The following is a 13,220-nucleotide window of genomic DNA, read 5'->3' as shown; positions in this document are numbered from 1 at the left end:
AGGGGCGCCTTTGGGCTCTGCTGTGGCCACCTCTCCCGCTGAGTGACCCTCCTGTACGCTGAAGACACAGCCCTGTCTCCGCAGACCTCAGACCTCTCTGGGTTCGGATCCATCCGTCTGGCTGCCTACCAGGTGTCTCTACTTGGGTATCTTCAGGCTGCTAAAACTCGACATGCCAGACGCTCAATGCATCACCTCCCCCTAGCTCTCCCCTGACCTTGGTCCATGGACCTGCCTGTCTGTGACTTCGCCCTTCTCATGTCCCTGTGCTTGCACTTGGGAAGCCCTGCCCATCCCCTCACTGTCACCCTGGGATGTCAGAGCAGGAAGGAAACCTGGACATCATTTGAACCAACCTCCTCTATTACAGATGAGAAAACCCGAGGCCTGAGGGAGAGGACGTGACTTGCCTGGGGTCATAGGATGAGTGGCAGAGTCAGATGTAGAACCCAGGTCTCCCAGCTCCCAAGAGGCTGCCCTCTCTCCTCCGGTGACGGCCTTTCAGCCCCTGCACCCATCTTTTCCCCTTAGGGTTACTGAGTCACATCCTGCAGTTCTCCTACCTGAAGGCGGGCATCCCCACTCCACTTACCCTGACGGCCTCCACACCCTCAGACTGAGCCCAGGGCCCTAGCCTGGAGGTCAGGGCCTGTCTGCCCATTCCAACCTAGCTCAACCTATCTCTGAGAAGGCCATCTCCCCATCCCCACTGCTCGACTGTCTCTGTCTTCAATTTTTTATCCCAGGCAACCCATCCCTTGCCTGGAATATTCTAAAACATTCCAGAATATTCCTTGCATTCCAGAACATTCCCCACAACCCATCCTTTGCCTGGAATGTTCTTCCTCCTTCTTTTTGGTCTGTCCAAGAAGCGTTCACTACTTTGGGTTCCCAGCTAGTGGTACCTCTTCTCTGTTGTGTGCAAGGTTCTGGTTTACATGTTAGGTCTCTGAAGACAGTCAAAGAGCTCCTGTGCTCCTCTTGCCCACATCTTTCTAGCCCAGGGCTGGGCCATCGCTCAGTGCCAACCTGTCCCTGCATCCTGCCACCGCTGTGCTCTCCAACTGATCTGGATCAGGGACCAAGGCCTAAGATGCCACATCTGCAATCCAGTGGCCAGTCGCTGGTCACTGTCAGTTGAGAATTTGCCAAGAGTGGCAGCACAAAGCCCTCCCTTGGTCTGAAGAAGCCACTGGCCGTGCCCCTTCACCCCAGAGCTCATGCCCCTGACCCCTGTGCTCGGACAGAGAGAACCCAAGCACTGGGGGTGGGAGACCCGAGCTGTCCGTGAGACTGGAAGTCACAAAGAGCCTGCCCCTTCCTGCGTGGCTGGGGCCAGCGCGGCTCGGCGGGGCTCGCACGCCGGGCAGCTCAGCTCTAAGTGAAAGGACACAACAGATTGGAAAGGAGATGCCAGCCAGTGTGCCATCCTGAAACAAAACACAGTCACTCTGGGGTTAGTTGGCAAGTCCAAACACAGCACTGGGAAGCAAGCAGAGGTTCTGTCCTCCCACTCGGAGCACAGTCCCGGCTCAGCATCCACCCCGGAGAGGCTGCAAGGCAAAATGAGCAGCGGCATTAATCTGCTGATGGGTGAGAGAAACAGGAGCGTTACCCTGGGCCGGCCCCCTCGGCTGCTCTCCCTCACTAAGGCGCTAGAAGGTGGCCCCTAACGTCTTTGCAAGGGTATGAAGCAGACAAATTTAAAGAATCAACATAATGGAAAAAAAAGAAAGATGCTCATGCACCATGAAGACTCATTCAGGTAGAAATAGCCAGGGCAGAGGGCAGAAGGGGAGGGGAGAGAAGGCTGAGAGAGACCGTGTTTAGGACACACCTGGTCTGTGCTCAGATAGCGCTGGGTTTAGGCTCCGAGTACAAGTATCAAGACATGCAGCGTGAATGAGGCTTTAGCTACAAGTCAATTCTCCCCGACTCTGGCTGGGGAGAAGCGACCCCTTGGGTGCCTCGTGCTCCTCGGTGGGGGATGATCTGGTCGATGTGCTTTCCTGGCATTAAGTTCACTATCGACAGCAGTGACGATGGTGCTGGGGACCCGTGCTGGCCCAGTGGGGGCAGCGCGCAAGTGGTCCCTTAAAGTGGAGTCTGCAGTCCTCCTAATCTCAGGGAGGGCTTGTGAGCCACTGAGAAAGCGGGATCCTCAGGGGGTGGGGCAGGGTGTTGTCTACTGCTGGCAGAGGCCCCTGGAGACCAGCAAAGCTGTGTGGGACGGGCTGGGGACAGTGGATGCTCTGAGGCTGTGTGTGAGAGGGCGCTGGGGAGGAGGAGGAGGAGGAGGAGGAGGAGGAGGAGGAGGAGAGATGGCTACTGGCTCTGTGACAGGGAGTCACGCTTCAGGAACCTGCAAGAGAGGGGAGGAGAAAAGCGACACAAAAGCGTCCTACAAAGGAACAGACCCGACCACAGCTGGAAGGAAGGCAAACCTTTGAATCAGGTCCTTGAAATACAAGCTGCAGGAAGCTAGAACATTTTGGTGGACTTCAAACTCTCTGCCTTCAACAACAATTTTCAGGTCTGTAAACGCTTTCGCTCTGCGCTGCTGGTTCAATTCCTTCAACATTTCTGCAGAACAGAGAAGACAGACAGGGCCAGGTTCCCATTAAGAGTTTTTTTTTTTTTTTTTAATTAAATTTTTTTTTTCAAGAAGTAGAGAAATAGGAGAATACTTGACACTGTTTCTTGGCAAGACTGGCTCAACACTGACAGTCAAAAGAAGTCACAAACATAATGCGTAAACAAGCAGCAACTGGGAGGGGCCACGTAACCAAAGGAATAACGACTTTCAAAAGCAAAAAAACAAATACAGAAAAACAAAACAAACGAAAAAAAACCCCCCCAAAAAAACCAAACCCAGAAATTGAAAGTCTGGGAGAAAAGATTCCCGTACTGACAACCGGAAGCAGAGAGAATACATCATCACAGACAACTAAAAACTGTAATTTAACTATGGAACAAGTTCTCCAAATGCCAATGAGTGCCGATGTATTTGATACCAAGTAAAGCATGGCATTGTGATGTAAGATGGGCTGGATATGGTTCAAAGGAATAAAAACCACAAAACCTGCAAAAACAACATCCCTTATGTTAGACACTCACAGCCATGGCTGGGGCGAGCTTCCTGGGGAGGGGCCCCCGAGAAAGCAGGGGTGAAGTGGGGGCCTGACGAGCACTTCCCTTTCACACTTCCGGGACAGATGCAGGGCTGGGGGGGGTAGGAGGGGAAGCAAGCAAGGGGCAGGGATGGTCTGCACCTCCTCCCACTTCCTGGGTCATCTCAGGAGCCCCACCCTTCACCTGGGTCTTCAGCACAGGAGAGCCTGGCTTGCAGCCCCAGGAGGTCCCAGGAAGTGGCCTCAGGGGCCTTCCCACCCCGATGCACACCTACCTTTGCCTGGTGGCTTGGCCACCTGGGGCCAGCACAGAGAGTGCCCCAGGTCCATGGGCTCCGAACCTGGGGATGTCAGAAGCTTCTCCCAGACCCACATCAAGGCTCAGAATGGGGAAGGAGGAGAGCCTGACAGCTGCCTTGCTCAGTTTATATAAACTCTTTCACTTGCAAAGTTAAGGCCTTCAGATGAGCAATGCTCCCAACAGCCTCGCCCTGCCGGCCCGTCCCCCCACCCCACGGGCCCATGGACAGAGCCTGCCCTTCGTAGTGCTGGTCGCCGGACATCAGAGGTCCAGATACTTGGGCCAGAATGACCTAGACTGTTCAGCAAGTGAATGGGAGAGGGTGGTTTGCAGAACTGAGCCCCACCCTCTAAGTCCCCCACCAGCACCTCAAGCCCTCCGAGTGGGTGTTTGCTGCACCCTAGCTGGTGTTCCGGAATTACCCTCCAGTGTGCCCTGCTCCAGCCTGACCCATCATCTCTGTCCTCTTGGGCCAGCATTGGGTGCCTGCCAAGATGCCCTGCGGAGCCCAGCTCCTCCTCTGACACTATGACTGTGGACAAGCCCCGGTACTTCCTGAGCCTCTGTTTCTATGTCTGTAAAATGGGGATGGAGGCTCCCATTTTATTCCCAGAGCTGGGTGAAGATCAGATGCTCAGGCCCGGGGATGGCCAAGGGCTTGTGGGCTTTGAGGTCAGCCAGGCCCTTCTTTGAGAGGACACACTGGGCTCCAGCTCTGCTGAAGACCAAGGAAGATGGTGGGAAGGGGGGGCCCTGGAGCACACCCCACATGGGGGGCTGAGGTGTTCGGGCAATGCTGAATTGCTGTCCCCACCAACCCCACATCAGGCTGAGCTGGAGTCGCTGCAGGACACATGCAGGGGTGTGTGTCTTGCGCGGGCATTGGCTGGGGTCTCTAAAGGCTCCCCGCGGAGCCTGGAGCAAGGGAAACCAGCAGGACCCAAAGCACAAGTGGAGGGTGTGGAGGGCACCTGTGGAGTAGATACGGGGGAACAGACTCAAGGGCTGGGGAAGAGACAGAGATGTGATGGGTGGGCAGGAGGGGTCAGATCCCAAGAGCCTTGTGAGGGGGCTCGAGCTTAATGCTATGGGCACCAGGGAGTCAGCAGGGATTCTGTGCAGGGGGGGTACAAGGGTAGACTCCGGCAGCTATGGCAGAGGCAGGATGGGGGGCAGGAAAGCACCCTGCGGAGAGCTGGGCCTCAGAGCCAGGCCTGAGGGAGAACCTGAACTCTGCCTCCTATCAGTTGTGTGACCTTGGGAAAGTTACCCAGCATCCCCAAAGCCTCAGTTTCCCGCTCTGGTGAAGGTTAAAGGAGCTAGCCCGTGGTAAGCTGTTAGCCGTGGGCCCGGCACATAGTAAACACTCAACGGTGGTAGGTTTGATGTTTTTGTTGATGGTGGTGATCACTCTGCAATCCAAGTGAGAAGTGACAAAGGCCTGAATGACAACGGTGACGGAGGGACAGAGAAAGGCAAGTATTTAGGCCGTGGATGCCATGGCCATCCGTCCTGGGGGGACCGTGGCGGGGTGGGGGGTGTGTGAGGACCATGTCCGGGCTTCTGGGGGGGACGTCGGGAAGGGAGGGGGTGATGAGTTGAGTTGTGGGCCTAGGGTTAGGGCCGTGGGATGCCTGGGGAGAGGTGGCAGTGGGGACGTGCAGCACGTTGCTGGGGTGGATCCCACACAGGAAGAGCCTGCAGGGTCAGGCTGGGTTAAGGCTGAACTGCTGCGCTCACACATCAGCTCCAAAAAGAGCCACCAACTGAATTCATTCCCAAACCATGAGCCAGATGGATGATGTCATGTTTTTGAGTGAAATCCCTTGGGGGGAAAAAGAGTTCTGGGCTGGAATTCCTGATTTTTGTTCCAGCTTTGCCACTAATTGGCTGGGTGACCCTGGGCAACTTCCTCCAGCTTTTGGTGCTCAATTCCCTCAAGCACCCATGGGCACCTGCTCTGGTGGCCCCAGTTGTCACGCTGCACTGAGTGATGGATGCAGCCCCACATGCCTCCTGAGTTAACTGTGCTCAGGACACCGGGAGAACACAGAGCTACACAGAACGCCACTCCTTCTGGGCCCAAAGCACTCTGATTGTTTTGGAAGATTTTATTTCAAACCAAGGTTCCAGCAACGATTGCATCTGCAGCCCCAGACCCAGCCTCAACGCCTGCTGCCCTGGGAATCTCAGGCCGGATCTGAGAGGTGGTGCTTGGAGATCCAGGTCATCATAACTGTAGGCTCTTTCTACTCTCATTTTGTGGAAATCTGGATTTAATAGCTGGGCAAGATTGCTCAGTTTCAGAAGAATTTTTCAATTTATGAAAGGGCTCACCAGGGGATTCCTTTTCACAGCAGGGCCCCAAGTACATTCAAAGTATTGACCAGCTGGTATGTGCTTACTGTCGCCCCCTGAGTGCCAGCTGGAGAGCTGGCATTTCGGGACATTACGACCGAGGATCCACGGGAGGAAACCGGTATTGGCTCCAGGCACAAACTGCCCTCCTGCCCACCCCAAGGACAACTCCTTAATGTCTGAGGGGCTTGGAGGCCTGTGGGTTCCTGGGGAAGCCTTTGGACCAGCCACGCCGGTGCCCAGGTTGGACAGTCTACAGGCCTCAGGGCAGAGCCTGGCAGGGGCTGCGTTTTCAGAGTGGACTCCAGCCGCACGCATCCCAGCGCCCTGCAGAATTTGGCTGCCTTGGGCTTGTGAAGGAGGAGAAGTCTTGATCTCAAGGTCCCTCCCTGTTGGCTGGCATCAGGGAATTGTCTTCTGGTCTTCCCTGCTGTGAGTGGGACCCCACACGCTTGCCTTGCCCACCCAAGTGGCGGCCCTGTGCCCTTTGCCTTGCCCCTCCTTGGGGAACTCCCCTGACTCAGACCATCTGGCAGAAAGCTCACACCCACCAGTTTACTAGGCTTCTCCCTGACCCCTCCCCACCCAGTCCTGCCTCTTTTACCACCTAGAAATCTCTGCATCGATTCTCCACCAGTGCCGCCATCCCTCACCTGAGTCATTGCAGCAGCCTCCAAGGCCGTCTCCCTGTTTCTGGCCTGTTCCCCTCCAAGCTCTCTCCATACATCAGCCTGACCATCAACCTCTGCTTTTTTTTGGTTTAAATATTTATTTATCTGGCTGCGCCTGGTCTTAGTTTTGGCATGCGGGATCTAGTTCCCTGACCAGGGATCGAACCCGGACCCCCTGCGTTGGGGGTGCGGAGTCTTAACTGCTGGACCACCAGGGAAGTCCCCATCATCCCCTGCTTAAATAAACTTTGCAAGGCTGGGTAGTGGGAACAAGGCCCTCTGTGATGCCTCCCCCAACAACGCCCAGCGCCTCCCCTCCCCGGTGGGCCCTTCACTCCCCACTGAAGCCTCACTGCACCCCAGGCAGGTCCCCCTCCATCCTTCACTCATCTCTCTGCCCCTCTGCCCAGATCTTTCTTCTTCCCTGCTTCTTCTGGCTAATTACCATTTTATCTTGCAACACCAGTTAAAGTATTATTTTGTCCCAGGCCTCTTTGCCTCTTTTCCCTCTTCCTGCCAGATCCCCTTGCCCTCCGCCCACCTCGGTGTCCTGTGCTTACTTATTTAGAGCATACTGTGTAATTACTTATTTATATGGATGTCTCCTGCACTACATTGTATTTTCTTTTTATTTTTATCTTCAACACTTAGCACAGGTCCTGGCGTATATATATATATAGTCGGTAAGGTAAATTGCAAAAATTCTTTGCAGCCCCTCCCATCATCAAAGGGTGGAGTTATTTGCCCCATCCTTTGGATCTTGACCGGCCTTATGACTTGTTTTAGACCCCAAAACATGGTCGAAAGGACACTGTGAGTCTGAGCCACAGCCTCAAGAAGTTTTGCTTGCTTTTGCTCATTTTCTCGGGACCCCTGACACCACCACCATATAATCATGCCTGGGCTAGTCTGTTGGAGGATGAGAGATCACATGGAGCAGAGGTGAGCCCTCACAGATGAGCCGCTTACACCAGCCAGCCCCCCACCAATATCAGCTGAGCCTGACCCAGATCAGCTGAGCCCAACCCAAACTGCATAATCTAAATAAGTGGTTGTTGTTTTAAGCCACTAAACCTTAGAACTGTTTGTTATGCTGTAAGAGCTAACTGATATCGAAGTCATGAACAGATGATGAACTCAAGTGCTCAGAGAACTTCCTCTGTGTCAGTCTCTCCTTTGCTGGTGCAGTTTGAAGTTAATTCTTTTTGTTGTCGTTGTAAAATTACCATCCTAACCATTTTTAAGTTCAGTAGTGTTAAATACATTTATACTGCTGTGCAATCAATCTCTAGAACTCTTCATCTTGCAAAATTGAAACTCTGTACCCATTAAAGAACAACTTCCCATTCCCCTCTTTCCCCGCCACCTGGCAATGACCATTCTACTTTCTGTCTCTAAACTCGACTACCCTAGGTATCTCATATAAATGGAATCATACAGTATTTGTCTTTTTGTGACTGGTTTATTTCACTTATCATAATGTCCTCAGGGTTCATCCATGTTGTAGCATATGTGAAAATTTCCATCCTTTTTAAAGTTGAATACTATTCCATTGCATGTATTGATCACATTTTGCTTATCCATTCATTTGTTAGTGGGCACCTGGGTTGCTTCCCCCTTTGAGCTCTTGTGAAGAGTGCTGCTATGAGGCTAATTCTTAACCCCACACAGACATCTCTAAACACCCCCGTCTCAAACTCCATTATATGTGGTTAGGGTAAACCAGCTCTGTGGATCCAGCAGCAAGTGGTATCAGAGGGAAAGGAGACACTAGGAAGGGTCTGCCTGGGGCTGGAGGCTTTGCTTAGAGGAGAGTGAGGCCGCAAACAGAACCAACACTGGAGATGAAGTTGCAGCCAAACTTCTGCATATTTTTCACCAAACGACACAAGTTATTTATCAGAGACTAATGGGCTCGTTCCAGCTGGACCAGAAGGGCCTTCTGAGGTGGTAATAAAGAGGAAGAGATGTCAAATATTAAAAGGCAACGAATTTCAGTGGCTTTGCAGCGGAGTCCATTAAATCAGAGCCCCGAGAAAGGTTGTGCGGCCAAATAATTTTTTTCAGAGCTCAAGTAAGAACCCAGCTAGGTGATAAATGCACCCGACTCCACTGGTATTTATGACACCTATTTGATAAAGGACCCGAAAAAATTATAAACTCAGAGCAGTTGTGAAATATACTGAGATAGCACAGCGAAGACTCTCATGCACACCCAGAGGATAATTCATTCGGGACCAGGAGCCTGACATGTGCCGACAACGTGGGGACCAATGATGGCTTCACACAAACAGAGCCTCCTGCTGCTTCTGCCATAGCCGGTCAGGGAGCGGCCAGGCTGCCAAGCCGGATGCTGCCCTTCTTCCTCCTCCCTCTCCCACCCATCAGATATACACATCTCCCCTTTCTCCGCTTCCAAAGAAGTACTGGGCTCAGAATCAGCCTGGAGAGCCAGCTGGGCTCCAGCTTCCTGGTAAGATGGAATAAAACCCGCCGTGGGCTGCACGCCCAGCCTGAGTCGGAGGGATGGGTCTTCTACTGGGGAGTCACCCAGTCCCAATCCCACCAACCTGCGGGCAAACCCTCCCAGGAAACGGGGTTCTCTAGAGCAGGGAAGCGTGAAAGACTCAGGCTTCTTGCCTGACTTAGCATTTTAGTAAGGAGACCTTCTGGTTGTCCTGCTGTCCGAATGGAAATTTCTGCCATTTATCTGAAAGGGAACAAAAGCCCTAAGAAAAGTCGCCCCCTCTCACCAGCCTGCCTTTTCCGTGTCGTCCAATGCTGGGTGACAGACCTATTTCTCAAGCACCAAAGGTCCTTTCTCTTCCTCAGTCCCTGCCCCAGGGCTGCCCACCAGTGGGTGCTCACTAAGCATTTGCTCGGCAGAATGAAGCTTACATTTCAGTTGGAACATTCTTATGCCCTCCAAGATGATATAAAAATCATTGAAATTTTTCCCCTTCAGTTTCTTTGAAACCCACCTAAAACTAACAGAAACATCCCCCTCTCTTCCTCTGTCTCTTAGAGTCAAGGACTGACCAGAGGCAGCTGCCAGCCTGGGCTCCTGCCCAGTGGCTCCCAGAGCCTTCTAGGACCTATTCGTAACCTTTGTTTATAGCTTCACTTCTATTCATGTCCCCACACACCCCTCAGCCCTTTCTCTAAGTTCATGCCCGCTATATCCTGTTCCTTCACTTTGGTTGTTTCTCTCTGCCCCTTTGGCCAACTTTCCCCCAACACTTGTTTCTTAGGGTCTCATCCATCCCCTAAGCCTCAGCTTAAATTCCATCCTATAAGAATTCTTACCGAGTTCCTGGATCACAGACCCCTCCTGTGGTCCCACGAGACTTTGTTGGTGCCTCAATTGCAGTAGAGATCCCTGGCTGCCTAATTTCAGAGGAATGTCTATCTGTCCGTCTCCTTTCTAGGCTGTGATCTCCTGGAGGGCTTGCTTCTCTGCCCCCTCCCCCTCCCCAACCCCCCCCCCCCCACCACCGCCGCCCTGACACCTGACACCATGTTTTCCACAAAAAGTTCCTTTCTGATTGGAATTCAGGGTGTGTTACAGACCAGAGGCAGACATGTTCTGGGTGGTAAGAATAACTTCCCCAAAACATGATCCAAAAGAACCATTTGAAATGTCACACTTGTGTGGAATCAGACGGAAAGAATGCAAAAATCAAGCCCCTTCTAACTTCAGGAGACACCAGTGTTAATAATAATGATGATGACCCCACACTTCATATGGCATCTATGGCTGCTAAAGCATGGTTACATTGATTAGATCCTCCTTGGGGAAGGATTTATCTAGTCTGTTCAGTGCCAATGGCTTTGAAGAGCCTAAAAAGCCCTCCTGGGAAAGACTGACCACCCCACCAGCTCTGCTGAGCACAGGTGCAGCCTGGAGCCCTCAAGGCAACTCTTCAGAACAGGGGGCTTCACACACAGTGGCCAGAGAGAGGTGGTCTTCTCAACTTTCCAGGTTTCCAGCTGCCTGGATGGTAAGACCTGCCCACATGTAGGCCAATAACTGGCCACCTTCACCGACAGCTCTTGCCTTGTGACCTTGGGGTAGGAGGCAAAGGGAATGGTATTTTGTTTGGGGAGGGATGAGGGAGGCTGGGGGACAGAGTGTTAGGACCCCAGCACCAACCTTGAGGAGCCTGGCCACAGGGTGGTCACTGCAGAAGTGGGGGCAGACCTTTGGCTGAGCAGGAAGGCCACTGGGCAAACCCTGAGGCTGTAGTTGGAGGGAAGTGCCTGGTTAGGTCAACACTGGCAGCTGTTAGTCCTTCCTGCCCCAGTAAAGAAGGTTCTGCCTGGCTCCTTCTCCTGCTTTGAGGTTGGAAACTGAGGGGGGGGAGGCGGGAATACTCTGAGCAGGAGAGGGTGAAAATGTCATGGTGGGAGGGGGTCAGAGAGATCTTGGGAAAAGGCCAGGGTTTAGGAAGCTTGGGTGGGAAATGAGGTCAAGACCGGTGTGCAGAGAGCTCTGCAAGGAGCTGGGAATCCAGGGTGACACGCTGGAGAGGGGAGGGCTGATGTGCAGTGAATTAAGCCTCCAGGTGATTCAGGTCAGGATGCTGAAGGTGGGGTTCACAAGGGCCTGGTGGGAGGCCAAGGCAGATGAGCTGGGAGCAACCAAGTGGTCAAGGATTTTGGAGGGAAGGTGGCCCCCTTCAGGGGCTAGAACTTGGTTAGAGCTCCCTCGGGGAGGCGGGTGCCCGCAGGGGCCTTGGTCCTCAGGATCAGGGGAGGATGAGACTGGGTCTGGCAGCAGGGACAGAGTTGAAATCGATGTCTGGGGTGGGGGTGGGGAGCATCCCCCTCCCTCTGTGCTCTCATAATGCTCTGTGCCTCTGTGAACTGTGTTCTGCCTATAGTATATTTAGAGACACTGTTTCTTCTCCACCAGAGCGTGGATTCTTGGAAGCTGGGGCTGGTTCTTGGCTACAGGGACTAGAGTCAAAAGGCCAGGACAGATAGTTGGGGCCGAGTGAGAGAACCAAGTTCAGCACCTTGGAGAGCTCTAAGTGTCCAGGGGTCAGGGCAGAAAGCAGGGAGGGCTTTAGAGAGGTTAGGGGTGCCCTGGAGGAGGAGACTAAGTCCACAGCTGAATGAGGCTGAGGTGTGGACATCCCCTTTCAGAGGCAGACTCTGGGAACTTCAGATACCTTGTGTCTGTCCCACTCATTTATCCATCAAAAGGGTGTTGTCTCCTGTGTGCTGGTCACTGGGTGGGGTCCCAGGGACACACATGAATGCACATGTTCAGAGACCTGGGGAGCTGACTGTTTAACGGGGGACGCACTAAGTAACTGTGATGCCGGGTGAGAAGTTTTAGTGGGGCACACATCCGGCAGAAGAGGAGCAGAGGAGGGGGCTGGCTCTGCCCCATGGAGAGCAGGGAGGCTTCCACGGGGCTGCGATGGTTAAGGAAACGCTGGAAAGATAAGTAGGAGCTGCCCAGGTGGGCTGGGGGGGCAAGGTGTGAACCACACGTATGTACGTGTGTGTTTGAGTGAGTGGTGTGTATAAGTATGTGGGCAGGAACATATGGCGTGTGTGAGCATGTGATGTGTGTATGAGCATGTATGTACGCATGCATGTATGTGTACGAGCATATGTGTGTATGAATATGTGTGTTTGAGCATGCGGTCTGAGAGGCAAGCCCATATCAGGCTGTGAAAGAAACAAAGGCTCCTGAGGTCTTTATCCCACAGGAGACTGGGTGCCGTGGGTGGATTTTATGAGAGGGAGCGAGAGAGTCAGTTTTGTCTCCTACACTCAAAAAGACTGCTCAGAATCAACTGTGAGGGGTCCCACACATCCCACACCGGGGCCCACATCTTCACACTGCACCCGCCCCCATCGCCCCCGGCCTTTCGCACACCATCAGGCATTCCCTTCTTCCCGATGGCCACTCTGCTCTTCCAACCCATTCTGATGCCCTCCTCTGAATTTCCCAGGTACACAGTCAACCAGCTGAAGCACATTTGTCAGGTACCTTCAAGGTGCAGGGCACAGGGCTGCGAGCTGGGGTTGGGGGTGGGAGCTGCAGAGGAGCCGGGGCAGTAGATGAGCCAGACCATCCCCGTCCTAGGGGAGAGTGAAGCTCAGTGGGGACACAAGGTGCCCATGGTGAGGAGCCGGGTAAGAGTTACATGGCAGTCAGCAGGGGTGCTGAAGTCCTCCTGAGGAGGGAGAGACGGGTGGCCCGGGGATGACCAGGAAGAGCAGGGGGTGTCGGGTGATGGCTAGCTATGTCACTGTGGAGAACCAAAGGCACACGAGGAGAGGTATTATTCTTAATTTAGCTCACAGTCTAACACAGGTTTACTGAGGACCTACTATGTGCCAGGCCCTGGACTACGAAGATGAAACCAGTTTCCATCCTCAAGGAGCTCACGGTCTGATGGGGGAGGTAGATGCTGCAGTGAACACAGGTGAGTTTGGTTGCTTGGCGTTGGAACCCCCTTTCTACTGGGGAGAACCCCAAGATGCCTGGGGAACTGGGCCTTGTCCCTGTGGGAGTGGAGTGGAGGCGGCTCCCTGGCAGCTGGCATGCAGCCAGGAGACCTGGGCTCGGCTGGTCTGATGCTCGTGCCCTGGACTTGGAGGTTCCAGGGAGGAGTGCAGGGCCAGCCAGCCATGGTGACTGTGGTGACCGGCAGAGTCAGTGGCTCAGTGGCACTTGAGCACCGGCGGGGGAGATGTTGCCAGGGCAGAGTCCCAAGCAGACAAGCCCTGTTGGGGGCC

General features: G+C 53.6%; 1 protein-coding gene across 1 annotated transcript in view; it reads right to left on the bottom strand.

Moving 5' to 3' along the window:
* Positions 1-13,220, bottom strand: part of KLHL29 (kelch like family member 29) — a 310,919-nt gene that overhangs the window by 22,161 nt on the left and 275,538 nt on the right. The window contains exon 6 of the mRNA XM_068564309.1: positions 2,445-2,583. Coding sequence (XP_068420410.1) covers positions 2,445-2,583 — 139 coding nt within the window. The remainder of the gene's footprint in view (positions 1-2,444; positions 2,584-13,220) is intronic.

The sequence above is a fragment of the Eschrichtius robustus genome, chromosome 15 (genome assembly GCF_028021215.1).
Source record: "Eschrichtius robustus isolate mEscRob2 chromosome 15, mEscRob2.pri, whole genome shotgun sequence".
Lineage (NCBI taxonomy): Eukaryota > Metazoa > Chordata > Mammalia > Artiodactyla > Eschrichtiidae > Eschrichtius > Eschrichtius robustus.
The sequence above is the reverse complement of the archived record's forward strand: the minus strand, read 5'-3'. Positions and strand labels throughout refer to the sequence as shown.